The sequence below is a fragment of the Chaetodon trifascialis genome, chromosome 10 (genome assembly GCF_039877785.1).
Source record: "Chaetodon trifascialis isolate fChaTrf1 chromosome 10, fChaTrf1.hap1, whole genome shotgun sequence".
In the NCBI taxonomy this organism is placed as follows: Eukaryota; Metazoa; Chordata; class Actinopteri; order Chaetodontiformes; family Chaetodontidae; genus Chaetodon; species Chaetodon trifascialis.
In genome coordinates, this window is record NC_092065.1 from 4990239 (window position 1) to 5017388 (window position 27150).

Genomic DNA, 27150 nt, shown 5'->3' on the forward strand with positions numbered 1-27150 from the left:
CCCTGCTCCACACAGTTACACACACACACACACACACACACACACACACACACACACACACACACACACACACACACACACACACACACACACCTGGAAACTAACAATGCAATGGGAGGTAAGTTCCTTGTTCAAGAGCTCCTTCGCAGTAGTAATGAGGAAGGAACGAGCACTTCTCTTTGCTTTCTCTCTCTCTTGGATTTGTTCGGCCAATCTGAGCCGGATCAAACCGGCAAACTTCTGGTCACAAGCCAGCTTCCTTTTCACATCTCAGTTTTCTCAATCCAAAAAGCCGAATTGTGCCATCTGCCTCGTGAAGCCATTCCTGCAACACATGGCATGTGAGGCCTCAACATAGAATACACATTTACGGTAAACACGGGTTTTGTTAGGTCTAGATGCTCATGCCACATCTGTGGTAACGGTTTAAACATGTGGTGACAAAATTGCCCCATGGGACACAAACTGCATCCCTGCCAAATCATTCACTGACAGCGGCCACTCTGCACACCGCAGTGGGCCTGGAGGGACGTCGTGGCAACACGCGTCCTCTAACACAAGCCACTGTTTAGTGTACATAACTCACACCCATTGGCAGCTGTGCTGTGTACAGATGCAGCAACAGCAGAAGTCCAACTGTGTAATCTATGATGGCTGCACCAACCTTCACCTTGCTGATGAAAAAAATGAAACTTTTTCTTTGCAGCCATCTGTCACAGTTTTCAAAGCAAAGGCTTTGCAGTTGCTAACAAATTCACCAGATATTTGTTGCCCCTCAAAGACCACACAAAGGCATTTCGATCAGCTGCTCACAGCCGCTTTTACTCAAGACATAAATACCCCTGGCAATTACTTCACCTGGAAGCACTTAATTCACTTATAGTTTGCAACATTTGAGACAGAATTATCCATCTTGGCCACTGCAGCGCAGGATAAAAACAGGGTGGGAAAAACCTGCTTTGGCTGCTGCTGCGTCCTCCCAAAAATCCAAATGTGTTATTTGAGACAGGAAGGTGCAGATACTGAGTAACAAAGACCGGATTCCTCTACAGGTTGTTATTTAGACAATACAATGTGTTGTCAGATAAAATGAGAGAGGTATTGAGAGGTAGAAAAGTAGGACAGTCACCTGTATGGGCAGAGTTTGGTTACGTTTAGTCAGCTAAAAACTTTTGATTTGGGAAAGTTCTTTGGTGTTAAAGTCCTTTTTTTCTTCTTGCTCCTATGGCTGAATGTTTGAACTTCACTGTGCAGAATGATGTATGTGCAGATGTTGACACGAGAAGGCTGTTGTCACATGCACCTGCTGACAGTGAAGTTTATCTGCACTCACTGAAAATCCGGTTTTAAAGAGACGGGCCTACAATGACAAATAGTTTGGAAACCAATCACGGTCCAAAAGTCTATACAAGTGTGATGTGGAAACTTGAAGCCTCCAATGCACAAACACAAACAGTAGGAGGCATCTCTTGTGAATTAATCAAACTTTTGAAATTACACATATTTGCATTATCAGAGATTGAGGATTTCTATTAATGAGGGAAAAGGAGTAGATGGAATTTTAAGGATTTTAACAAGATTTTTTTGTGGAAAAACCATATCAGAAACATTATAAGTCAACGTATTTTACATACAGTACAGTACATCATAAACTGTCTGGATGGGCTGTTCAAAGTAGGTTCGTGTGCCACCTCAACCTCATTATTTAATAGTTATTACTTGCATCAAAGTAAAAGGTCACTTTTCAGAAAGACGTGAGCACAGATCGTTTCAAGCATTTGAATGAACAACCAGTGCTGTGTTTTCTTTCGTGGAGACAGTCTCCTTGGTTTTATATCTGAAAGTCCTAAGAGGGTAACTTGTGACAAGGGTCATGAGTCAGATTTGAAGCCACATTGCCACGAGTTCATGTGCATCACAGCTGGTGAACCTCAGGGATGCCTCAAAGACAGAGAGCACAAAAAAACTTCACAAAAATTTAGAAAGAAAAAATGTTCAGACAGAAAGAAATATGATGAAAAAGACGTAGAGAGACATAGAAGCACGCTTCTGGGATATTGAAAAAAAAAAAGAGAAATCCTCAGAAATACAAAGAGTGGGAGCATGAAGAGTGGAGTCTACATCAGACATCCTTTTTCTTTTCGCTGTTCGTGTAAGTTGGCACAGAACTTCAGCAGATAGACAGACAAGGTCCTTATTACATCCAATTTGCATTTAGATGATAACAAGAACAGGGAGTTTGAATGGGCTGTTGTTCCAACAACTTCTCTGTGTCTCCAACAGATGTAATTACAAGTAATGCACCTCATTGCCTCTGACTGATTACAGCGTTATTTCTTCATTTCGTCAGAGAGAAGTTGCTCACAATCTTCCTTTGTGTAACCCCCAAATGAGCTGGCTGATTCAACTAAATGCTCATCACTATGTTTGAAACGACCATATGTATTGCAGATGACTGTGGAGAAATCAAACCTCCTCCCATACTGTACCACCCACCTTGAGGATGACAGTGAATCAGTGCAGCTATTGTTGGAGGTTGACTGCTTCTCAACTGCGGGATTGATCTATGGAGGTGTGTGTCCTGAAAGTGAAACTACTGCACGGCAGTCAATGATCTGTCTGAACTGCCAGAGAGACTAATCGTCTGTGACAGCTGGATGTGGCCTTCAGGTATGCACGGAAACGATGAAGCGTATGTACATGATCTTGCTGTGTTGGCTTTAATATACAGCAGAGAAGAAGTTATGAACACTGCAACTTTCGTGCACTGCAGCGTGTGGGTTATGTGAGGTTGTCCCTGCATCGACGGGTTGGTCTGCTGACTGTGAATCATGGCAATAAACAGGAAAACAAACAAACAAATGTTTGTGAATATTCTCATTCATCCAGGTCATGCTGAAGGCAACTGGTCTTGCTTGTGGTTCTAGAAGATGTTTTGTCTCTCATCCAGGACTGAAGAAGCCTTTTGGATGAGAGGCGAAATGTCTTCTACAACCACAAGCAAGTCAAGTTGCCTTTGGAAACACTCAGAAACCAGCAATGGGAGCATACTTCAGGATTTTGGAAATCCAGCTGATATAAAGACTGTGCCGTATAAGCTAGCGGAACAGAAGCTAACTAAGAGCTTTAGCTCTCGACATCTGGTTTCAGTGGACATGAATTTCCAATATGCACAATCCATTTCTCAACTGTCTCGAGGCTTTTGTGTCTCAAGGCTGCTTCATCAATAAACTTTCAAAGCATCCATTCAGACTTACGTGGTCTATGTTTCAGAGCACATATTCCTCACACTTGTGTACACTGTGCTGGAATCTATCTGCTAATCCAAATCTGCTGCATCTAGTGAGCCTTTCATCCATCATCAGGTAGGCAAATGTTTTATCTTGCCACGGAACAATTACACGTACTGATGAAAGTGCCACACATGGGTGAGTAATTTGATGGTATACGACATGCCATGGGCACAGATGGCCTGCACAGATTTTGTGCATAATTCTCACATCGCTACACATAGTCTTAAATACAATGCCGACAGCTCCTTGGCTATATTTGGACTTATGAACACATTTGTACATCTCATTGGGGAGCTACATGACTTTTTGCCCACTTTGCATGAATATTGACAAGGCTGTCAGACTTTGATGAATCCAGAGGTTTAGAGGAGAGCCATGTTGAAACACAGCATCAATGAGAGGGAGATCATCAACAGGGGCGAGTGACTGAGCGCTGGCAAAAAGGAAAGTGAAGGATGTGTTTTTTTGTTCACTGCTAGAGGCGAAAGCTCAGTTGAGACAGAGTCCCTGCCTCCACTGAAGACGAAAAGCCCGGGCCTGATATCAGTGCTTGCCTTCACAAAACCGTATAGTCGAAGACAGAGCAGACCCTGATACAGGCAGCCATTGTAAACTCTGGTGGTGGAGAAAAAAAATAGATACAAACCCCAGAGGGTTTAAAAGTTTATCTAGACAGCTGATTTTTAAAGTATTGATTGTATGAAAGATTTTACTTGTGTACAGTGTCACTTCTTAACACAGATAGACAGCCTGTTCTCACTCCCAACTCGTCACATATGGGAGGCTTGGTCAGGACGCTTAGGTAATGCCCTTTTTAAAGCCCTGGGTACCCCTTTAGCATAATTTCTTAATGTGGGGTAATATGGATAGTCTAATAGACTTCTATCGACATCCTGCTCTCATTCCCAAAGCAAATTAATGGATGGATTAATGGATGGACATTTGGATGCTTATAAATAATGTACCTAAGTTAATGTATGCAAGTAGCTAATGTACATATTACTTATTTTACTACTTATTTTAAGCATAGCCATGACTATTACTAAACCTAACCAAGTAGTTATGGTGCCTAAATCTAATCAATGTACATATTTATTCTTAATCTCAGCAAGTCTTATGATTTAAGTTAATGGACGTTTTTACCCAGATGTTGTCTATTTAGCTGCATGTTCAAAAATGATGCTGAAGAGGTAACCAGCGCCTTAAAGCTGCAGTAGGTAAGATCGAGAAGAGAGCAGACTTAGCCTGAAAATTCCACGTCACTCCCCCTCCCTCTCCACTGCTCTCATGCTCTGCCTCCAAGCCCCTCCTCCCTGCAGCATCTGCACGGCTGCCATGACAACTAGTAACGTAAGCCTTAGCATTGGTAGCAAGCTAACTCTGCCCAGCCGCTACATCACAGTCAGTAACATACCGATGTCAGACACTCCCACAGACGCTGCTCTGGCTCTGATTGATTGTTTTGTGTCGGGCGTGGTGGATTCTTGCAAATCGCAGTAGGAGCAGTAGGTGGGACCAATGGAGCCATTTTTTTTCACAGATTACGTGTTTCATGTACTGCTGTCTGGGCATAGGAACAGTTTTAGCAAATATGACAAAAAAATACTTTTATACAAGTTACATACTGCAGCTTTAAAGAGTGACGCCAAGTGATCCTGACCAAGCGTCCGTATGTGAGTTGGGAGTGGTGTGTTGACATAGAAATACAGAAATAGACGAAAGTTGGCTTCCCATTTCTAGCTGATAGCCCTCTGTTTTGCCAACAGTTTGGCCAAACTGTTGTTTGAATCAGCTGTAGCTAATTAGCTAACATTAACTGTGTGTTGGTTGATAACGTTTTAAAATGACAATCATAAAACAAGGTCTTAAAGTGGGCTACAAAGTGAACACATTTACATGTATTAATCACTTGTGTGTGCTCTGCTTACTGCAGAGAGCAAGTGTAATTTCATCTTACTGTTAAATTTCATTACCTATTCAGTTTGCTGCATGCACATAAAGTTAGAAAATACGATATATTAGCACTCGACATACTAAGAACAAATTGTGTACCTTGTTTAAAATATGTAAATGAATTCATTAAAAGTCTACTTCTGTGCTCCTGCTCCCTGTGGATGAGTGAAAGTATGTCATGATGGTGCTATTACAGATAATAGTCCTTTCTGGAGCAAATGTTCTGTCCTTCACCTTCTTTTCCCTCCATTTCCCTTCTAATGCTTTATGAACATGTGCTCAACATCCTGTCATTTGGCAGATACTGGCAGCCTGACCACGTCTTGTTAAACAGTTTTGCAGGTCAATTATCCAGCACGGTGTACATACTGGATCACTTTTTAGTGGCGTGAAAGCAGACTTTTACTTTCTGATGTGACATATTTAAAGCTGTAGAGATTTTGAATATTGACTGGCAGCTACGAACGGCAGCAAAGGATGCTTTGAACTTAAAGATTTAACTTTGATATGCAGAGCTCAGTCAGCTGCACACTGTCTTTACCAACTAGTCTGTGATAATTTTATATCAGGGCCTGCCCCTGCTAGACGTTTCTATCAAAACAATTAAAGATAAATTAAAAAATATGCAATATAAATCATGATTTATGCTGTTTTGTTTATTAATTTTTGCACACACTTTACACAGGAAGTCAGTCAATTAAGAGAATTTGGGATCCTACTACCATTAACAGTGGAATACAATACAATAGGTGTTTGCTTTTTGTTTGTGGCCCACCAATAAGTTTCATTTTGCCCAAAGGAAAAAATCTGGACAGCCATGTTTTATATTGGAGGATGCCAAAAATGACAAGTCAGGCAAATGATTTAATGTTGTTCAATTTAACCTTTTTCAGACTGATTTTTCAGTACTGTTTACAAAGACTGTTTGCATTTTACTCTAAAGTTTCAATCAAGTAAAAACCATCATAGCTGCATCTTCAAGTGTCTCATGCAGAAAATTAATGAGAAATGCAGTCAATGCATGTTTTTCCACAAGAACTGATGGCCTCAGGTGCTAATTTCATGCCTTCTTGTGTATATCAAGATGTCAATTTCACAATTGCTATTTCATTAAGATGGTATCAAGATGTGCGGAGGGTATGTTCCTGGAAGCTATTACCTGTTATGAAAAAGGTTAAGCTCCACCACAGTTCCTTCATTGTGTCCTAAATTTGAATCTTATGGCTAAGAAATGCCCAATTTTGTAGTGAGTGGTAACAGCTCCAAACTTTAAAATATCCCTTCAGATAATTACAGACACCACAGTACATCCATCAGCGACCCATGATGAGTCACTTGTTCAATTGCCTGTATTCCCCTCTGCTACAGTCCCAATTTAGTCACGTTACTTCAAGAAGAAAGGAATATTTAAATGTACAGTAACAACTTTCGTAATGTAGCTCTAAACAATACGCAGATTCACTGTGAGTCACTTTAATCAATGTCTATTGATGTGTGCCGTCTCAACTTCCTCAGCTCATTCACAATCACAGTGTGGGTATTAAGGACTATCACAGAATAAATGAGTGTTAACATAAGCTCAAGTGCCTTTAGATTTATTCTCCCTGGAGACATAGAGGAGCACTTCAAGCTGTGTAAAAAAAAAGCCTTGATCATGGAGCCAAGCATCTAAAAGTCAGAAAAATGGTGATAATCCCTCTTTAAGGTTAGATTTTTTGGGCTTACAAGGCTTCAGGCAGGCTTTCTCTGTTAAACTCGCTCTTCTCTTGACCTCCTGCAGAAATCCCCCTTGCACACCTTTATTTGGGACGTTCATTGTGATTCATTAGCTGTTTCTTGAATGTTGGCCGTATAAAACTATTTGAACTTTTTCCAGAAAGGGAATTAACATGCATTATCTTCCACCTGGCTTGTTTGGGAGGAGGAGGAGTTTGTGAAGATCAAACTTTTCCGTTCGCTTTTTGATGATATACTTTTACCTGTAAAACATGGGGAAAAAATGGGACAGGAGGCCCCCTTTAGTGCAAACCCAAACCATCTGCAGATGTGTTCACTGGTGCTTACCCGCTAAGTAAGCAAACCTCGTGGAATGTCAATATGTGTGAGTAGTGATGCGCCACATGGTCTTAACATGCATATATTAAATCTCATATCTCACAGAGAGATGAAATTCCATGCCAATGGGTATGATAATCATAAATCTGAGGATTAGCTTTTTGTGTATTTCACAGATCTGAATGATCTGTCAAGCTGGCAACACAGTTCCTATAAAAAGTCTCTCACAGCATGTATCAAACATCAGACAGACAAATGATAAAAACCCAGTAACTGCATCGTATTAAATACATCATCACAACATTTCAAACCTTTGATGAACGGAGAAATAAGACGTTTTCTTATTAGAATCATTTTTTTTTAATTGAATGAGTAAAATTTTAATATTTCTCTTGTTCCTCAGAGACACATCCTTCAGACACAGGCTTGAAAAACAGAAGCCTACGGTGAAGTGCTCAAATCAATCAACCAACCAGCCAATCAGCTGATTGTTTGCGGCGGCAGCCGTTCAAAAGGCTTGAATGTGAGAGCACTGAAATGTGAAACAGACGTCAGTCTTTGTGAAATGACTTACTTCTAAGGGCTAAAAGTCACTGACATCACCTGTGAAACTGTTGTCTGCTTGTTCACTTCTGTCTGAGTTTGCAGATGAAATGAAAACAGCTTCCAAAGCCATTAATTTACCATCCAAACAACATAAGCTAACCCAGTTGAAAGCTATCTGAGAGTAATTAAAATTCCTCTGGATTTAAATACATTCTCGAGTGTGTATGCTAACGGCCCTTTTGGGAGCTTCTTGGACTAATCGGAGAGACTGAGAAGTGTGTTCCTTTTGCTAATGGGTGAACACATGATTTCACAGCTCCCAATGCGATTATACTCTTATTAGGGTCAGACATTCATAAAGACTCATTAGCAATTTTTCCCATCATGTGTGTGGGTGATATCGTTTCTATCTCTTTCGGTGTGTGCAGCCTTCTTGCTTTGATTCCACTGACTCGCTCCCTTTGAACCAATTTGTAAGCCGCTGAGAGTGCTTGCACCCAAACTTAACCCAGACTTAATGACAAGCAAAACTCTAACCAAAAAGACAAAAAGGCTAAGAGCCTCTCTTGGCTGGTTTGATGTCGCAAATGTTCAGATGGTTCAGTTTTGAACAGACTTTGAGGGATCATGGGATGGTTAGATTTCTGACAAATTAAAACCACTAATTCTGGACAGACAGCTTGTACACGCTTCTGTTTTTGGCAAGGAACATCCCAAACAACATATGTTGATGATGCTGAGGAGGTAGGAAAAGGTGGAAGTCACCAGCCTGAGAAACCTGGCATCACGTAAAAATTATTATCATTATTTGTGACAACATTGCCTATTTTCAGGAAGGTTAATACAGGCAATTCACTGCTGCTTTGTGCTCTCCTTTTCTGCTAAAAATAAAGAGCTGCACTTTTCTGAATATTGTCAGCCCACCTGCAGAGATAGTTTACATTCAAGCTAATTGAATAATGTGCAGGTACTCAGTGATGGCAGCGTAATTAACGGTTAACAAGCCATCACTGAAAATAGTTGGCTGTGTATGCGGCTGTCGTTCTTGGATGGTATTTTAGGCGCATTTACTGCAGTTTGGTCAGCAGTTTTGCAGAAGCTTCATGACGCTTTATTTCCTTTATTTGAGTCATGCAAAGGGTGTGGCGCTGGCTTGGGCACAGATACTTCTCCTTTCATTCCTTAATTGACTCTATTTGCTGCATGAAGTTCGTGTTCTGTTTTCTAACATTTAATATCAACTGCGCAGTACCTTTGTCCAAACATCACCTGATATATTGAGTTGGTTTTTTTTTGTGGCTGTCTATGCACAGATTACCACTGAGTGTGGTAAAGGGAGCACAGCTGCTTTCACAAAATACATAATGGTTGTCATTATTCAGAGAAATCTACATTAAATACAGTCCAATCCAGGTTTGTTAAAAAGTTTTTTCACACAGCAACAAAGGACATAAATATGGATAAAAATAAAACAACGGAACCAAATGTATTGGCAGCACCAAGAGAGAAAAGCTTAAAATTTATGACTCATCCATCTGTCTTCTTGCTTCAAATGGCCACACACGAAACACACACACACACACACATATAAACATGCGGATCCCAATTTCCTGCTCTCACAAAATCCTGCTGATGAGCCACAGACACGCTCAATTCAATCCACTCAGGCAAAAGCAGGCACAAACACACACCCTTCAATGCAGATAAAGGACCTCCTGATTAAGCGAAAGCATATGCATGTGCTAGTGGCATGAAGGTTATAGAGGACGGTTTATGACTGCAGGGATGTCAGTTTGAATCCCAGCTGAGCTGGAGGTTGAGTGATGTCGTTTCCTCCCACTAAAAATGAGGTGCCTTTGGGCAAGACACACAAGCCACAGTTAACACCGGTGGCTCCCCAGTGTGAAGGGGCCTAATGGCGTGAATGTGAAGCTGGGCATTCGTCAGCACTGAAAAGTTCCTTATCTCTGAAGTGCTCACCTGCCATATGGAGAATATATCAACATTCACGGCTCTGCCACATGAAAAACAAACGTTCGGGGTGTGGTGAGCAAACATAAACTGTGAGACTTGTAGTGAGTTGACAGAACTTTGGAGAACTGAGCTGCACACATGCACACATTGATTTACTCACAAACACACAACCTCGCGGGCACAACCAGTGCTGTTTTGTGCAGCTGATGACATGGAATGTGTTTGCTACGTTTTACTGCGTTTGTCCTTTAACTCTGCCAAGCTTTGAGGTGGTTTTGGATGGAGGAGAAGAAGGCTCTTTTTTAAACATTTATAAGCTACAGGGCGACTCCGCTGCAAAAGGGAGGGGCCATCCAATCCAGGCTGTGGAGGAAACCGCCTCCCCAAAAAAGGCAAACCAAACAAATGGCACAAAAAGTTATTTTTCAGATGGCTACTGTAAAAGGGAGTCTTTGTGTTCCCAAAAATCTGCTCCAACTGACACTGGACTAAGTGCAGCAAAGGAAAGGACAAATGGAAAGAAAGACTCAAAGAGAAAGTACGCAGTGTACCCGGTGGGAGGAGGGGATTTTCTGGTGAGCAGCAAAAGATGTATTTTGGGGAAAAGCGTTCCTTCTGGAGGCTTCTGATCCGCTGTTTCACCAGAAGGCCTTGGCGTAGTGTCAGGGCGTTGGTCTTGTTTCCAATTGCGTCACTTTCTGTGTGACAGCAAATTCATAAGACCTTAATAATGTGTTTTATTTTTAACTGCTTCAGTTGTCTGATGTGGCAGTGCTAACCGCAACAGTCACGTTCAATGAGAAGCTGTCGTTAAACTAAGACACACACAAACTACAAGTGCGCATTTATCTTGACAGACAACTCAATGAAGCAATGTGTTGCACTGTTCGCCCATGAGGAAGAAGTCTGTGTGCGCCGAGCACTACTCTTTTAACTGCAGTGCCGGGCAACTTCTAATGGGCATTGATGCTCCGGGCTGTTGCCATGCGACTACAGCAAACCCATTCAAAGCATTTCAGCCATTTACAACAAAAAGATATGATAATTATAAAAATGGTTTTGTTTCTCTGAGCACTTAATAGCAGGAACATACAGTAAGCATCCTTCCAACTGAAAATACTGAGCAAGAGATGCCTGCTGTGAAGGGAGGCTTCTGGTAAACATATGCAGCCCTGTTAAATCACACAATACCGATATCCATTGGAGAATGAACATCACTCACTTTCTAACACAGTTCACTCAGAGGTCTTCTTCACATGCTTGAAACTTACTTAAGTTAAGCCTTTAACTACCTCTGCTTTATGTGTCAGTGTTAGGATCCCAGATATTATAGCAGGTTGGAAACATGTATGTAGCACAGCGTATGCCACTTTTCAAAATTCATAACACTGGTCCTGTGATGTAAATGAGCTCTGGCCTGTAGTTATGAATATATTCACAGTTGTTTATTAGAATTTAAATGAGGTTGAGGAATTGAATTCCACAGGCCAAATAAAGTCCGTATATTTCTGACTACTAATGAATGCTGTTCCGAAATGCACTGATTCTCGATAATCCTGCCAAAGGCATCCAGTACCATCCAGCTGGCATTCAGATGTTCTACAGATGCTCTCAATTCACTAAGAATAAGGCCCATGGAAATGAATGCATCCAGAACACTGCAGTGCAAAGTATGGAATGCGTGAATGATGCATTTTCACAAACATGCTTAGCTGTGTGACTTCCAAGCCAACAGTAACACTGCAGAGAGACAACAGTCCATTTGTTGTTGAGTGTCTTGGTTCCGCAGGATGTCGTGGTTCATGCTTTACGTAAAGTCAAATGAGGTGACCGATGCTTTGATACATGACATCCATTTGTCTTTTACTGCTGCCCCACAGGCGGAATTTACAGAAAGCCACATTTGAACACCTACGTACATAATGTCATCTTTCCGGAAAACATCTAACATACATACGCATGCATTGGATGTGCTGCTGTGCACTGCATTAACTGTACACTGAGAAATGTAAATTCCAATTATGCAAATACTTCAGGGACATAGGCAGAAATAATTTTCAGTGGGTTTCATTGAATATTGTTGGACGAGGCCACGAAGCCACAGAATGTGGGTAAGTGAGATGTACTGGAGTATAGTGAAAATGTCAAGAGGAGAGAGGAGGGCGCTATTATTATGAAGTCTGCCTCTTTGAATTAAAAACTGCAATCCGGCCATGATAAGCTAACGGAGCTGCTTGTTATCTGATTTTAATTTCATCACGTGCACGATAGTTATTAATATATATAAAAAAAGACTCATTGCATGCCTAGAGGAGGAGAGCAGGGAGAGCTGACACAGGAGGGCGAGGCAGGGTGGAGCCGGGCAGTGCAACGCTGCTCCTGTTGGATTTGGCAATGAAATGTCCAACTGTGCACCACCACAGCATCCTCCACACACATGCCTTCACATGTCTTCACAGTGATTCACTAAAATCATACCATGTCAGAGTTTGGTACGCCTGAGGTTCAGCGGTTTAACATTATCTATATTTCTCAGAACAAAGGTACGGAGCTCCTCTTTTAAACAATATATTTTTATAGCGCAAGACTGACAGTAAGGAAGTCTGCTATATCCGTAACACAAGACACCTGCTCACAGTTAAACCCTCATTCATAAATCCAATACAACAGCCTGTTACAGTACATACTATCCAACTCCAAAATTTCTCTGCAGACAGACTGTTTCAGGGCCACTAACTTGGTTTCCAAATGACCTCACGCTGAAGTGATGTTACTCAGGAGTCAGCAGAGAGTTCACATGGAGACCACCGTCAATAGTTTATGACTTGCATTTAAAAGAGGCCAGAGAAGGTCTTTTCTGGTCAGGCTGAAACCATTATCGTCTTTGAAGGAATCATATATTTGATAGTCGGGGTTCACATAACCCACCACATGGGACAGAAACCACATGCTTTGGAAAAAAGCTGTCTGGTAATGGCAGTGTCATTCGATCAGTGTGGAAGGGGGTCAAATGGAATATTTGGCACGCTGTAGGTGCTGGAGTCATTCCCTTTGGTGGCGTTAAAAGTAAAAAAGACTAAAAATCTTAAACCCTGCTAGAGGCTTGTCAGCAATGCTTGTTAAACCTCATGAGATGAAGATATTGGAAAACAATAAGACTTGAGAAATCTTTTGTGGTCCCCTGATCTTTCCTCTAGCTCCAACAGCACGCCAAGTTTTCACTTATCCTGTGAAATGTGAAAAAAACTACATAACAGATTGGCCCATATCTTGACAACCAGGGTCTCCAGAGAATGAATCCCCTGACTTTTTGTCTAGCGCTGTCATGAGGTTGAGGTTTTGTGGTTTGGATTGCGCTAATCAGCAAATGTTAGCATGCTAGCACAATGAACTAAAATGAACATGCTAAACATTGTACCCACTTAGCATTAGCATGCTAGCCGTTTGGGAGCATGTTAGCATGATGATGCTAGGATTTAGCTCAAAGCACCGCTGTGCCTAAGTCTGACAGAGCACGGCTGACTCTGAGTCTTATTTACATATCAATGGTCGAGTGGAAATTTTGACTCAAAGGAGCACAAAACAAAAGGTCAGAGATTCCTAAGAATCAATGGGAACTGTTGTCTTGAAAGTTTCGTGGTAATCTAACTCGCACTCATCGAGATGTCTTGCTCTTTACCAAAGTACTGGACAGGCGGACCACATCATCCGGTCACAGTTTTGAGCCCTCAATCGGGGCAGAAACATAAATAGAAATGATTTACAGCATCACGTTAGCTGCCTCCTCCAGAATGGACAAGAAGGAAAATTACCGTGATCATCAGTCTTTCAATGTATTTATGTGTACAAAAGTGCTGTTTGCATTAAGATAGGTGTAAAAAAATGTAAATCTATCTTTTATTTATGTTTTGGTTATTATTAACAGCAACTTAAGGGTTGTGTGCAACAATACTCTTCAGCCAGACCCAAATGCTAACTTCAGGTCTATGCAGCTGTTTTATATTTTGTTTCCACTTAAAGGTATTGCAGTTAATTCCCTGCATCAGCTCCCAAACGGTATCCACTCAGTCCAACAGCGGGCTCAGGAATGCTGACCTGCATCGACCGAGGCAGATGTCAGGTAACGGCTCAGCATTCCTTGGCAGTAATGCTCCATTTCATATTTCCAGAGACCACAGAATCATCTTTTTATTAGAATGCAGACCGCTCAGAACAGCACTATAGGTGTCATGTTGAAAACGGCCTCTTCTGCCGCGCTATCTGGAGGCGAGCTTTCCCAGCAAAGCCCTGTGCAGACATTCTTGGCGAGGCGAGTTGGCTGTGTTCAAATAGTCGGTCAGTTTTGAGAGGTACTGATGGTTTTGCATTAGAGGAGAAGGGGAGGTTAAACAGACGCCAACATGTTTAACAACACACATACTGTAATTTGTTGAAGACTGCAAGCAGAAGCGGTAGCCTGATGTGGGCCTGTTAAGGATAATAAGGATGTTCATGATTAAACCTAATCAGCGGTCCTTTATTCAGGCATATTCTTGATTGTGTGCGGTTTTAATCATTGTTATCAAGCTGATTCATTGCTCTGGCATGAGATATTTACTTTATTTACTTGTCATGTACAAGCATCGTGAGAGCAGAAATACTAAACATACAAGCTTTATGATAACATGACTTGTTCTTTGTCAGCCATGTTCAGTCATGCCTCCAAAAGAAATCCACAGTTTGGCAAGGCAATGAATCAAGTTAATTCCACTTTCAGTTGCCAGGAAAATATTTGTGCTCACAAGTATCTGCATGTTGGATGACACCGTGGTTCCTCTGCAACAACAGCTGCTGAGCGAGTTGTGTCGAGACTTCCACCAAAATACACAACATGACAAATGACCGAAGGCGAATCTTTACTTCTGCAGAAGGAGTGAAACGTCTCGGTGGGTTTTTTTGTGGAGCTTTTCATACTTGTCTCACTCTGATTGATTGTATCAAACTCTATTTCTGTCCTATCAGTTCTCTGAACCCATCACCCCTCAACAAACTGATCTGCTATCTGGTTTGATAATGTCTGGTTGCAAAGTGGAAAACATGAATTTTGTTTGGGGAAAGTTTGTTGAGGCTGTAAAACTGTCTTTGCAATGAGAATGAAATCTAATCGTGGGAAGTTAGTCTTATTTTAAAGTTTGGGCCATACTTTCCAGGGATCAGATATTTCTATTTTAAACCGCTGACCTCGCTTTCACTGTCTGCTGAAGTAGAGTGGAAGCTTGTGTGTGTAACACTTTAGACCCACCCTCCTTAAACTTGCTCCCTCATCCATGATGTCTCAATTGACTCATAACTTAAAGCAGGTTAAAAACATCTCCTCCTCTTTGCCTTCATCTCCCATTTGAAACTGAACTCAGGCTAATTAGTCAACTCAATAAAGGATCGTAACTTTAGGCTGGATTCACCTGCCATTGAGGAACGGGCAGATGGTCTTGATATTATGAATATAGACTTTCACAGATGGAATCCAGTGAGTTAAAAATGTTAGTTCAACAGCTCAAGGATACAAACCATTTGAAAGCATTGAGGAGTTACAGTAAAAGCCACACACAGACTATGTTTTTACTTATCTGCAAGATTTGTTTATGCATTTAATGGCAGGAGGGCAAATAAACACTGGGAGCTTGCTCATTTTTCTAATAAATTAATGTGCATTAGAGAGTCAGACAGCCAGAAAGAGCAGGTTCAGTTTTCCCCCCTTAGGCTGGCCTTAAGCTAATTGCCATCCAGTGGTTATTGGTGCCTTTATGTGTAGCAAAATGCTCTCTCACACTGCAAATTAGTTATACAGCCTCCGGAGGTTATTACACAGGGACTGGACCATATTGCTGTTAGATTGGAATACCTTAGCAGGTCATGTGTATCATTAGTTTGCTTTAAAGGAAGAAATGGAAGCTTTCTTGCTGTAGCAGCATCTCCACGGTGCTTAAATCTACTGTACTTTTCTATTCAGAGGACCAAAAATACCAAATGAATCTGAGAGCATTGCAATTAAGGTCACCAAATCCAGAGTGAACTCAACAATGTTTAAAACATCTAAAGTGTCTCCTTTGTGGTCACTTATACAATAGAGATTTGTCTTGAAGAGGAGCTCGGGAATGCGTAATTGGCTGTAAAGTGACAGGACGCTCCGGGGTCACACGTGGTCAGCTTTCCTATTCTGTATCTTTTCATTCTCCAGAGACCTCTTCCCATGACCCAGTCTGGCACAGTCTAGTACATCAGATTGCATAGTTGGCCACAAAAATAGTGGTTGTTCTCGGTGTGAACTCGTCTCTCCTGTCATCTGCGTTTCTTCTGGTTTGGCGCATCGATTGTTGACTTGACTGTGCTCAGCTGCTGTTGTCAGTCGCTCAAAGATTCTGGTTATTTTTCTCATTTCTCACAATCTTTTTCTCTTCCACAAGATAGAGTAGCTTTAAGAAATATGTTTGCTTTCTCTGTTTGTTTAATCAAGCATGTAATCATTTTTGAGCTTGGTCTCCCCCAAATTTCGTGAAACGTGAATAATGTCTGGAAATGCAAATATGTGCTCAGAGGCGAGGCACGAAAAGTGAGAGACATGTTTTTGTTTTTTTTTTTCAGCAGAGCAGGTGTTTGAAGGAGACTCAGCTCGTCACCCTGAGACAGTCAGGTGGACGTTTGATGATGAACCAACAGAAACTGAGTTTGCTACGATGGGAGCAGTGAGCATAGCGTTGTACTTTACTTCAATACTGTGTTTATATTTTAATTTCTGTGGATCAGTGTTTGAGCACAGTAATTGTCTTTTAATGTTATTTAAGGGCAGAAACATCACTATTCCCACCTTCTGAAAACCAACAAAAGTAAAAATTAAGCAAATAAGTCAACAAAAAATATATGTGTTCAGTGCGTTTCAAACATCAGAGATGGTTACTGGCTTGTAGCCTTTGAGTATTAAATATACAGATTGCATCAGACTTACAGGACTGTCACGTCTGTGCACTAAATATAAAGCTCCAGCTGAAAGCCACTTAACTCACGGTCGACAAATGCAAAGACCGGACACAGGAGGAGACAGCTAGCATGGCACACCATTTTTCCTTTTAATTTTAAACAAATGCTGTTTAGAGGTGCAGGCGGAGCTGCACTGCCTTGCCCTGTTTCCAGTCTTTGTGCTAAGCATGACTAACTGGCTGCTACGGTAACTTTAGCTTCATATTTATCTGATGAAAAAGCATATTTCCCCAAATGTCTAATGTCCAGTTACATCATGCTTATGCTTTGCTATGTAATGTGTGTTTACCTATATTTTATTATTTTATTTTGTGGTTTTATTTCCCATCTCATGTTATGTATCGTCTTTTGCTAACGTTATCGAGGGGGTTTATTCAACCTTTTTATTTGACATTAATTTTTCATCTCTGTTTTTATGTACATTTATATCTTTTCTATGTGAGGCACTCACTTTCTTTGTTGTGAAGCACTTTGAGCTGCAATTCCTCCTATGAAAGGTGCTATACAAATAAAGTTTATTATTATTATTATTATTATTGCTATAATGTCTTCTTGAGCACAAGCACCTCACTAGAAAATGCATGTTCTCCTTGAGTTCTGCTTACTTTCTGTTTGTCTTCAGCTTGTTCTGACTTCACTATTCTACATGCTTGAACATATTTAGGAACTCCACTTTCTATGTGACAGACAGCAGAATTAAAAATATACTATAATCATAATCTGAGTTTCTTCTCACTTGATGATATTCCATGAAACAATGATGAACTTTTTAGCATCTGCTTTGACACAACTGTGTGAAAGATTCAACACATGGTTGCACAAGAGGCTCGGTTGTCTGGCTTGGCGAACCAGTGACGTGTGCTTCAGCTCCTCTGTGCAGCTGTTTCTGCTTCATGCTACAGTCAGTCAAACCGAACTTCATGAGACACATCGTTTCCTCTGGTTATTTTAAGCCTTCATAACCAGCGCGATGACGGCATTTGCTCTGGCCTCCTAACACTGGGATCTGTGTGAACCACAGCACATACAGAATACACGCCCTCACACACACACACACAAATTCCCCACCCTGGGTCCCCTTTCCTCTCCGGTCGAGCTTTCGTCAGCCTCATGTGAAGCAACATGCTCTTTTGTTGGTCCTCCCGTCTAGCTATATTTATCTGGGCAAGCTATTCCAGTCTGTCATCTACCCGATCCCAGACCTGGTGCTATCCCCAGCCCCCTTGATTCTGTCTGAACCCAGCCTGTAATGAGGCCGTCTGGCGTCAAATTACTCAGAACACTTCATGGTCCCTTGGCGGTGCTGATGAAGATTTTCAACAGGATGGGAGCTGGCGCTGATTTGCCTTCATGTCAGCATGCTGTGAAAAGTGGCCCTCGTAACTGCAGCCTCCCGCTGCTATGTTGTGAGAATGATAGAGCAGGAGACTAGCAATTTGGATGAAACGGGGGATCTTCATATTTATTTTACATAGCTCAAAATCATCGTCATGGAAAATGAAGACAATTAAGTCACATTCTTGGTGAAGTTGCTCACCGGGTGTCAGGTGTTCGCCAGGATCTGTGAGAATCTGTGAGACAATCACTACGTTTACATGCAGTCCATATTCGGGTTATGGTCAATATTCCGGTTTCTGAAACATTCAGAATAACCTGTTTACATGCGTGAGCAAACAGGGCTAATCAATTGGGATATCCCGATCAAAACAGCGACGCACGGACGTGTCAACGCACAGAGAACGTCATGACGCAGTGCGCGTCATTTCAGCTTCTTCTTCCTGCATCCAAAAACAACATCAACAACAGCAGCACGGCGGATAATGAACAGCCCGGGGCCGGTAGCAGTCGCCTTCGTTTGCGCTTTGGTGCTGGTGCTGACCCTCCACCAGTACTTGACACTACTCTGTCTCACTTTCTTCATTAATGGAAGGCGAGAACGTGAAGAAATAGGAAATGGAGCTGGAGCTGTGCCATCCATACCCATGCTACCTGCACTCAAAAGACCAAGATTCCTTGTGAATAGAACATGCGCAGAACACAAATTAATGTTCTGTACGATGGGGATATTCTGATAGGCGAATACATGGCCAAATAGTCGGGTTAGAAAAGGAGTAACCCGGGGGTCATATTTGGGTTTTTAAAAACCGGAATATGAGCAATTCCAGTTTTTCAAAAGGGTTATTGGTGTTTACATGGCCGTGCGCAACCAGGTTATTGCTGATATTCCGGTTATGAAAGGGTTACTTGACTGCATGTAAACGTAGAGACTCAGAAAGTCGTCTATGACCAAATGCACCGTGTGGAAATATTTTATCATCTCCCAGCAAAAGCTCAGTCCCTGAGTGTTGGAGCAAAGGCTAATAATGTCTCAGAGTGGGGAACTAATTAGAAGTACAAAAAACTATTAGTTTGGAGTGTGATGTCTCATGATTAGCCCTTGTGCTTATGAGTCACACACCCTCTGGGCTGGAGGGAGTCCCTGGATTTCTCTATATTTAAAATAGTGAGTCATACTCATGTGCGAGATACTGTCCCTGCTGGACTTGTGAAAACAACAGACTCCGGTCTCTAAGGGATAGTACTGTGTAGAAGGACACTTAAAGCATGTGAAATAAGTTTTGCAATTTGTTTGACTCACTACTGTGTGTTGCTTGGGATGTATAGCATTTGCTGAAAAGCTCCAAGTTCTCAGGAGTTGGAGGTTTGCAAACATAAAACACCTCTGATAGCAAACAGGTCCCTTTTACTTCAGATCTAACACTGAGCATTCTCCAAAACTTGGCTAATTGCGGCACACTGGCATTCTTTCACCACAGTTGTTTTGTCTATATTAGGTAAGAGAAGTGGAGGGACACTGTGATTAAAGCCTGCAGCTCTGGCTTGTTACTAACTGACCAAGCCGACTCCAGATGTTGGAGTGGAAACCTCAGGCTTTTCCTAACACGTCTCGGATGAATCAGCCTACACTGGAAACATTTCCCATGATTCACGCTGCTTTTCCAGTGCCGTAGCAGCCTTTTGTTACCCCACTGGCCACATCAGTCTGATTCCACTGATCAGGGCATGTGAGCTACATGCGACGCAGAGTGCTTAACAGAGAAAGCATTGTTCTTAAATCTGATTAAGACAGTAATATATATCACATGATGGTGTAAGATAACAATACATATCTGATGATACTAACAGCTGATAACATTCGCGATAAACAAGGAGAGATCTTGAGAGCTGATCTTGGGAAGTAAACTGAATAATTCCATAAAAGCCCTTTGGGGTGAGAAGACATTTTGCTATCCCTTTTCCCTTTTACTCTCAGTGGATAGGAGAAACAATGGCAGCCAGAAAAGAACTGATTTCTCTTTATTCAACCAAAAATGATAAAACAGACTGTTCTCTAAAAAAAAGGAGAAAACCCATAGAGGGCACTCGTATCGAGACATCTGGTCATGCATAATTCCTGCTTATTGAAAACTTGGCAGTTCTGTGATGATGAGAATTTTCTCTGGAGTTTTCATTTTTGGGCACTAAACTCCCCAACAGCTCTTATCAAAAATAAACAGAGTTCAGTCACTGCAGTGGGGGAAGAATAAAAGTCTGTCTGTCTGTCTCAGGGTCATAACGCACACTTTGAGTTTTCCTCTTTAGGTCTTGGTCTTAAAAGTGACCTGATGTGCATGACATTAGGTTGTCTTTTTGATTTTATACAGCACTGTTAATTTGTTTTATTATTACTTTCTTGTACTTTACAGTTCTTACTCCTTATTATATTAAATAATCAACATCTAATTTTCATCCATATCCTGTTGCCTGCCGCTGCAAAGACCCAATATCCTCAAAAATGTCATGAATCAGATCTAATCTACTTTTCCAGATTTCTGAGTATGTCCAGCCTTTTGGCCAAGGACATGAATTTAATAGGACATTGTCCCACACACTTTTGCTGAGAAAAACATAAAAACCCTCTTTGGGCCCTGCCCTTTAGCTTTAAAACTCTCTGTATAAACAGTTGTGAAGAGACAGTTAAATGCTAAATGTTGGAGTGCCCTTCAGCAAGGCATTTCTTTTAATAGTGCAGTCATCTGGAGTAAATGCTGACTATTCTCCTCCTTCACTCATGCAGCTCGAACTGCTGCTGCTGTAGGTACAACTTTGTCCTTAGAAGTGCCTAAAATTGCATGGCGACAAGGTAATCACAGTTTAACAACAACTTGAAATCCCAAATTGCTACTTGCAGACCTGAAATCTGGGTGTTGACCATCCGTCACTAATCTGCTGCAAAACCCCCTTTCCACAGACTTATCTGATTGACGTGGAAAGGGTTAAAACAACGCAGGAGTACATCATGAGATGGCCTTTGACCTTGCACCTAGGGACAGAATCTGGGCCTGTGTTTATGTACAGAAACTCTTTTGTGTACACACCCAAGGCTAAATGAGGTCTGTGTGTGGGCTGTCTGCCCGCTCTAAGAAGATCACGGCCCTAAAATATAATCCGAGCAGCCTGCCGTTGACAGCCAGCAACCTCAAAGAGAGCAATGTGGGAAAGATCATCTGCCAGGGGAGTATAGAGACCTCAAGGCGAGGGACATGTCTTTTTTTTCAGTGTTCTTGCATCACAATGAGAATAAACTGAGCTATGATATGTGCTTTTGAAGTCCCTGAGTCCTCTGCTTTAAGTGTGGCAACAAAGCGAGTTATACATCCAGAAGGAAGAGGAGTATTGCTCTGTTGTTTTGGAAGGGTTGCGCATCTGGCACATCTGTGGCCCTGCGAGGGACAACTTGATAGCTTCATCGCACGTGTCTCCTGCTTTGAAGGATCATTCTGATTTATTACAACTTTAGTCTTATTTTTGAAGTTATCACCATCATTCCAGTCAGTAATTATAAAATCTGTAACACTGTTATAAATAAGTCAGATGGTGGAAAAAGCAAGAGCCTTTATTTTCATCCTTATTCTGTCTCACTTTTACTGTTATTACCAAGTGGATTTTATCTTATTTTACATAAATCTTTTATCCCTGTTTTTATGTCCATTCTGTGCCTTTTCTATGTGAAGCACTTACATTTAATTTCTTTGTTGTAAAGCTATAGGTGCATTACAAATAAAGTTATTATTATTGTTATTATGAGCAGTGAGATAACCAGCTCAAGGAAATAATAACACACGGTGAAACTTAAGCCTGTGGGAGTCCATAGCATGTGGGGCCCCTGGCCAGTTGCCTGTTTGTAATCTATGCTTGTCCCAGGTTTAGCCAATTTATTTGGAAGAGAAACCAAAGATGAAGTTTAAATTATTACACAAACTATGGGTTGTAAACATCCATCACAGTTTACAGAGCGACTTACTGTAATCATGTGCAGTTTGTCTTTGTTCACTTTCAGTTTTATGTCCAAATAAAGTGGTTTGATAATCTGGCTAAAATATTGTCTTATTTCCGCCATGTCTGGTTGTTCTTGCCCTGTTAGACATTTTTGTAGGGATGTCACTGTGTGTCAAGATCTCAGCAGTTACTTATAACTGAAAGAAGTAATGGCCATAACTGTGATGATAAGAGCCAAGTTGTAATTAAATTAAATAAGGCATTCTTTGCATTTCATATTTCTGGCTTTTAGCTTTTGATCTGAACACAGCAGCTCTGTGTGAATGAGCAGCAGTGGCTCTGTGTCTCAGTTGCTGCTGTTGCACGCATCAGGCGTCTAACATTTCCATTATGGGGTCGACACTGTATTCACTGAGCAGATATGCTGCCCGCTCTGTTGCTGCACGTGAGATATGAACCTCTACCTGCAGGAACAAGATGAAGTTGAAGGAGCTAACTTTGGATTCTTGCAATGATGTTTGCCTCAGGCCAGAATCCCAGAAAATAGTCAATAAACCATGAGTCACTGAAACTTTCTCTGTGAAGTGCTGGATAAAACATCAGGCAGGCAGAAATGAGGGAGGTCATATCACATTAGAAGTGTATCAGTAGTGATTGTCTCCCATGCTGAGATGTTATGAGGGTCTCGTCAAGCCTTCCAAAGCACAAGAATGTTTTAGAAGACATGCACTGCAGCAGAGAAAACGTATCCTTGTCAACCGTGAAATATGTTGTACTGTATTTTGGTGCAGATTAGAGGCTGAAGTGAAAATAACAATAGCACGTGATGCTCCTCAGACATTTCAAAGTTGAAGTGAAGATTTATTCTTTCGGACATTCTGCCCTTCAGTCCCACATGGAGGGATTCTGACAGAGAGAAAGCAGGCAAGGGGCTGTTCATTCAGCTCTGCATTTATAAACACTCTGATTTTCTTGTTTGGATTTACTCCAAATGCCCCATTTCTATTCTCTCCTAACATCGCGCTGTGTTTAAACTAAGAGGTGAGGGGAGGGTCACAACGTGTGTCTGTGGGACCAACACAACCGGCAGAACACTAATCTCATCAATTTCCCAATGCAAATATTGGACTTATTAATCTTCTGTGCAGACACTTGTAGTCACACCATTCCCCGTGCCAACTCTCAAGGAACACATGGAGGCCTTGTACACAGACACTTCACGCAGCCCGGGCAAATTTCATGTTTATTTTTTCTTGTTACCATAGAGACATTATACTCTAGGGGAGATAGTGGGCTCATATGCAGGCTTGGGATGCAAATCCCCTCGTTAAGCTTTGCAATTGAAAATGCAAACACATTCAGGAGGAAGACGTTGCTAAAACACTCAAAAAATGTGCAGACACTGTTTGCAGCACATGTTGTTGTCTTATATGTTATTTGAGCTTTTTAAGGCAAGCATCTGCAGTAATTCAGTCAGTGCTGTTACAATGTTATCTACTGTTAAAATCACACATGCAGTATCGGTAGTGTTTTACACAGCGCATCAGTAGCTCTGCCACCGGAGTTTTATTTTCTGTCTGTTTCATCTGTTCGTCTGTCGCTTCATCTGTCAGGTCATGTTGGTATTTGAGAAAATGCCAATATTTCATAAATGGATTTTCAGAAAGCAACACAGGTTGACACAAAAGACAGCAAGCAGAAGACTTTGTTGAAAGGTTGCTTATGGGGCAAGAAAGGAGCTGTTAACTTTTCACACTGTTTGGCTAACAGAGGGGAGTGGCGGTGGACTTGGCTTCCTCAGGAGCACATAACTGCCAAACAGATTGACATAAAAGCATTCAACTTCATGTGCTTACTGTATCAGCAGACAGAAAAGCAAATAAAAAACAAACAAACAAACAATGAACTGTGTTACCAGGCCAACCAAACAACATGGAAGCACTGGAGAGCAATTTATGGTTTGGAAATAACTACCCTGGCAATTTTTCCAAACCTCGGTAAAGTAGTGATTAAAAAGCAGCCTTCTTGGCCACTGAAGAGATACAGAGCTGCAGGCTTTTTTGAAGAACAGGAACATGTCATGTCCAATTTCAGATAGAGCCACGATAAAGTGAGCATCCCTTGATTTGAGAGAAGTGTCACATGGCTGCTGAATACAGAGCCCTGCTGGTCGTCTACTTTGATTTGATTGTGTGGTGAAATGATATTCACGGATATACAGTACAGGGTCTAAAGGGCTCGGCGGGTGTTTAGTGAGCTTGGGTAGGTGACAGAGGGTGTTATCAATCACCTGGGAAGTTCTGAATTGAGGGCTACGACATCGCCAGAAAGCTAAACGGGCAGATCTTCGAGCATGAATGCTAAAATATATTGATCGTGTAATGCTTAATCTCATGTCTGAGTTTGCTTACATTTACTTTAAATATTCTATGTGAAGAGAAGATTATGGAATTGATTTGGTGAGCTCACTCTGCATCATAATTGTTCCCGAGGCTGCTATGGGGGCGGACTATGCGAAAGTGGTAGGTTGCACCACTGAAAAAAAAAACTCATGGAAAATATTATTAAAGGGGAAGACTCACTGTGCTTGTGCTCTGACTCAATGCACTTCTGCTACTGAGCAAGATGCTCCTGAAGATAGGGACATATGGTAAGAGTGGGTGCAGGTAGACCCCTTGGAGGCTGCACAGTGCTGCTGTAAAGACAGGCGGCAATGACTTGGAGGCATCTGGACGTCATGTGGCGCATGGCCTGTGACATTTGAAGTTGTAAACACATAGAAGAAAAGAAACCTTCTGGATGCCTTCTAGGTAGTTGGTGGAAGAGTCCCCCGACAGCTTGTGGCAGGCATTTTGCAGAGTGAAGGGGCGCCAAAATCTAATCAGTGACTTGGTACATCTGGTCAACATTAGCATTTAGTTCTCCAGGGTCAGTGGGTGAGTACTGTTCACACTGAGGCAGCAAGGATTCTGCCAGCAGACAATTAGATGAGGAGAAATTGTCCCCTTCATACAGTTTTGCTGTTTCATCATTGCCATCAGTTTGATTAGAGAAACATCTACTGCACCATTTAACCATTCAGCATGATCTATAATGCTATCTATTGTATGTACATTTGCATTAAGATGCTGTTAAGGCCAAAAGGTTTCTGTACGGTGGTCGCTGCTTCCTCAGTGTACAGCTAATTCTTTAGCGGAGGTGTCGCCGTCCAGTCAGTTGGGTTTATCTATAAATGAGCAAACAGAAGGGCAAATGACTCTTTTCATGCATGTGGTGAACAGAACATAGTGCAGAAGAGCTGACTCCAGCTCTCCAGCTGAGCTTTGATTCTGTGCCACAGAAACAAAGTGATACTCCTCCATTCAGATCAAGATCCACTTTTTCACTCTAGCTGCAAATGCTCATGGAGAGGTTTGCCCGGACTTAATTGGAGTGGAATTTGCACTGAGAGTTTGAAGATCTGACAGCCGGCAGAAGACAATGGGCCTGACAGCTGTTCTAAGTCCAAGGCTGATCCTGCCAACACGCCATATGTACAATTTTGCACTGGGGTGAACTGGTTAAGCTGTTTGACGACACTCTCAACTTCCCATCCACGTACCAGATTTGCCTCACCCAAACACTTCGCATCCCACATTAACTGCACTTAGGAGGGAAAAAGAAGAAGAATGACTGCATGGTATCACATTGAGACATATCTGTAGCTGACTTTACTCATGCACTATGAGGCCATTGTATGGGCCTTGGCCTTCCAGCATCCCCCTCCCTAACACACATACACACCCTCTCTCACTCCCTTACTAGCCCCTCTCACACTTTCATCTCTCCTCTCTGGGTGGATAAGTAGCAGCTCTGCCTGCAACTGTGCACTTCTCTCTGAAAGAGCCATTCATTGCTGCCAGCAGAGGGACCTCAGCGCACCTTCTAACCACAGAGGGCTTCAGCGTCGCTACCTCCTGCCTTTTGGCAACATGCTTTCAATGCAAACATTCTCAAAGTAAATGCTCTCACACATTCAGCTGGGCACGGACCGAAAGGCACAGAGAAAAAAAAAGTGCATTAGATGAGAAATCGACAGATGTCGTCTCAGTCCTTGGACCACAGACAGACCCTTGGCACATCTTTCCCCTCATATATTAAGTTTCATCCGAGAAAAGGAAGGCTTCACTGTTGAGCGGTGAATGGCATGAGGACTGTGAGAGTGGATGACAAAAAAGTAAAAGAGAAATAAAGGGAAAGCAAAACCTTATCTGGAGTTTACTTCTAAACCTTTTGCTCAATGCAGTGTTGGTGCAGGTAAAAGTTCCTCAGTTTTAAGTTTCCCAGTCATGGTTTGCATCAGCTTGTCATGCTTTAATTTATGCGCTGGGGAAGTCTCTGACAGGGACAGTGATCTGATCTCCTCCTGTGCATCTCTGACAGAAGGGAGCAGAAGGAGGGAACAGGACACTAAAAGAGTGATTTGCAGTGGCACTTACCTCCATGACCGGGGCTGGGGAGGCAGAGCAGCAGGGTCAGGAAGGCACCGACCAGGACCGAATGTAGGGCTCTCATATTTTCGTGCTGAAAGTTAAGTCCTCCACTATCACGTTAAAGACACTCCATTCAGAAGGGACTGAATGAGTTTCCAGTTTTGGGACCTGCTACAGGATACTCCTCTATGTGAAGGGGCAGGGCTGGGGAGGGACCATGAGAGGGACGCCCTCTTTCAACTCCCACCCGCCTCCAGCACACACACACACACACACACACACACACACACACACACACACACACACACACACACACACACACACACACACACACACACTTGCAAAGATTGGAAAATCATATCCTGTTTCCTGCCTCTCCCTCCTGCCCCTGCGAACATTTACATGTTCAAGACCTGCAGAGTGCAAAAAATCAATTAAATAATTATTCACCATTCTGTGAACAAGACACTTGAACAAGTTACTCATGCTCATGCAGGTTGTGGAGGGTGTCTCCAGCTGTGCAT

At 42.0% G+C, this 27150-nt stretch overlaps 1 protein-coding gene across 1 annotated transcript in view; it reads right to left on the reverse strand.

The window, feature by feature from the left end:
* Nucleotides 1–26723, reverse strand: part of cspg4 (chondroitin sulfate proteoglycan 4) — a 69154-nt gene extending 42431 nt beyond the window's left edge. Inside the window, exon 1 of the mRNA XM_070973126.1 lies at nucleotides 26633–26723. Within this exon, the coding sequence (XP_070829227.1) occupies nucleotides 26633–26708 (76 nt within the window). The 5' untranslated portion in view covers nucleotides 26709–26723. The remainder of the gene's footprint in view (nucleotides 1–26632) is intronic.
* Nucleotides 26724–27150: the final 427 nt, after the last annotated feature.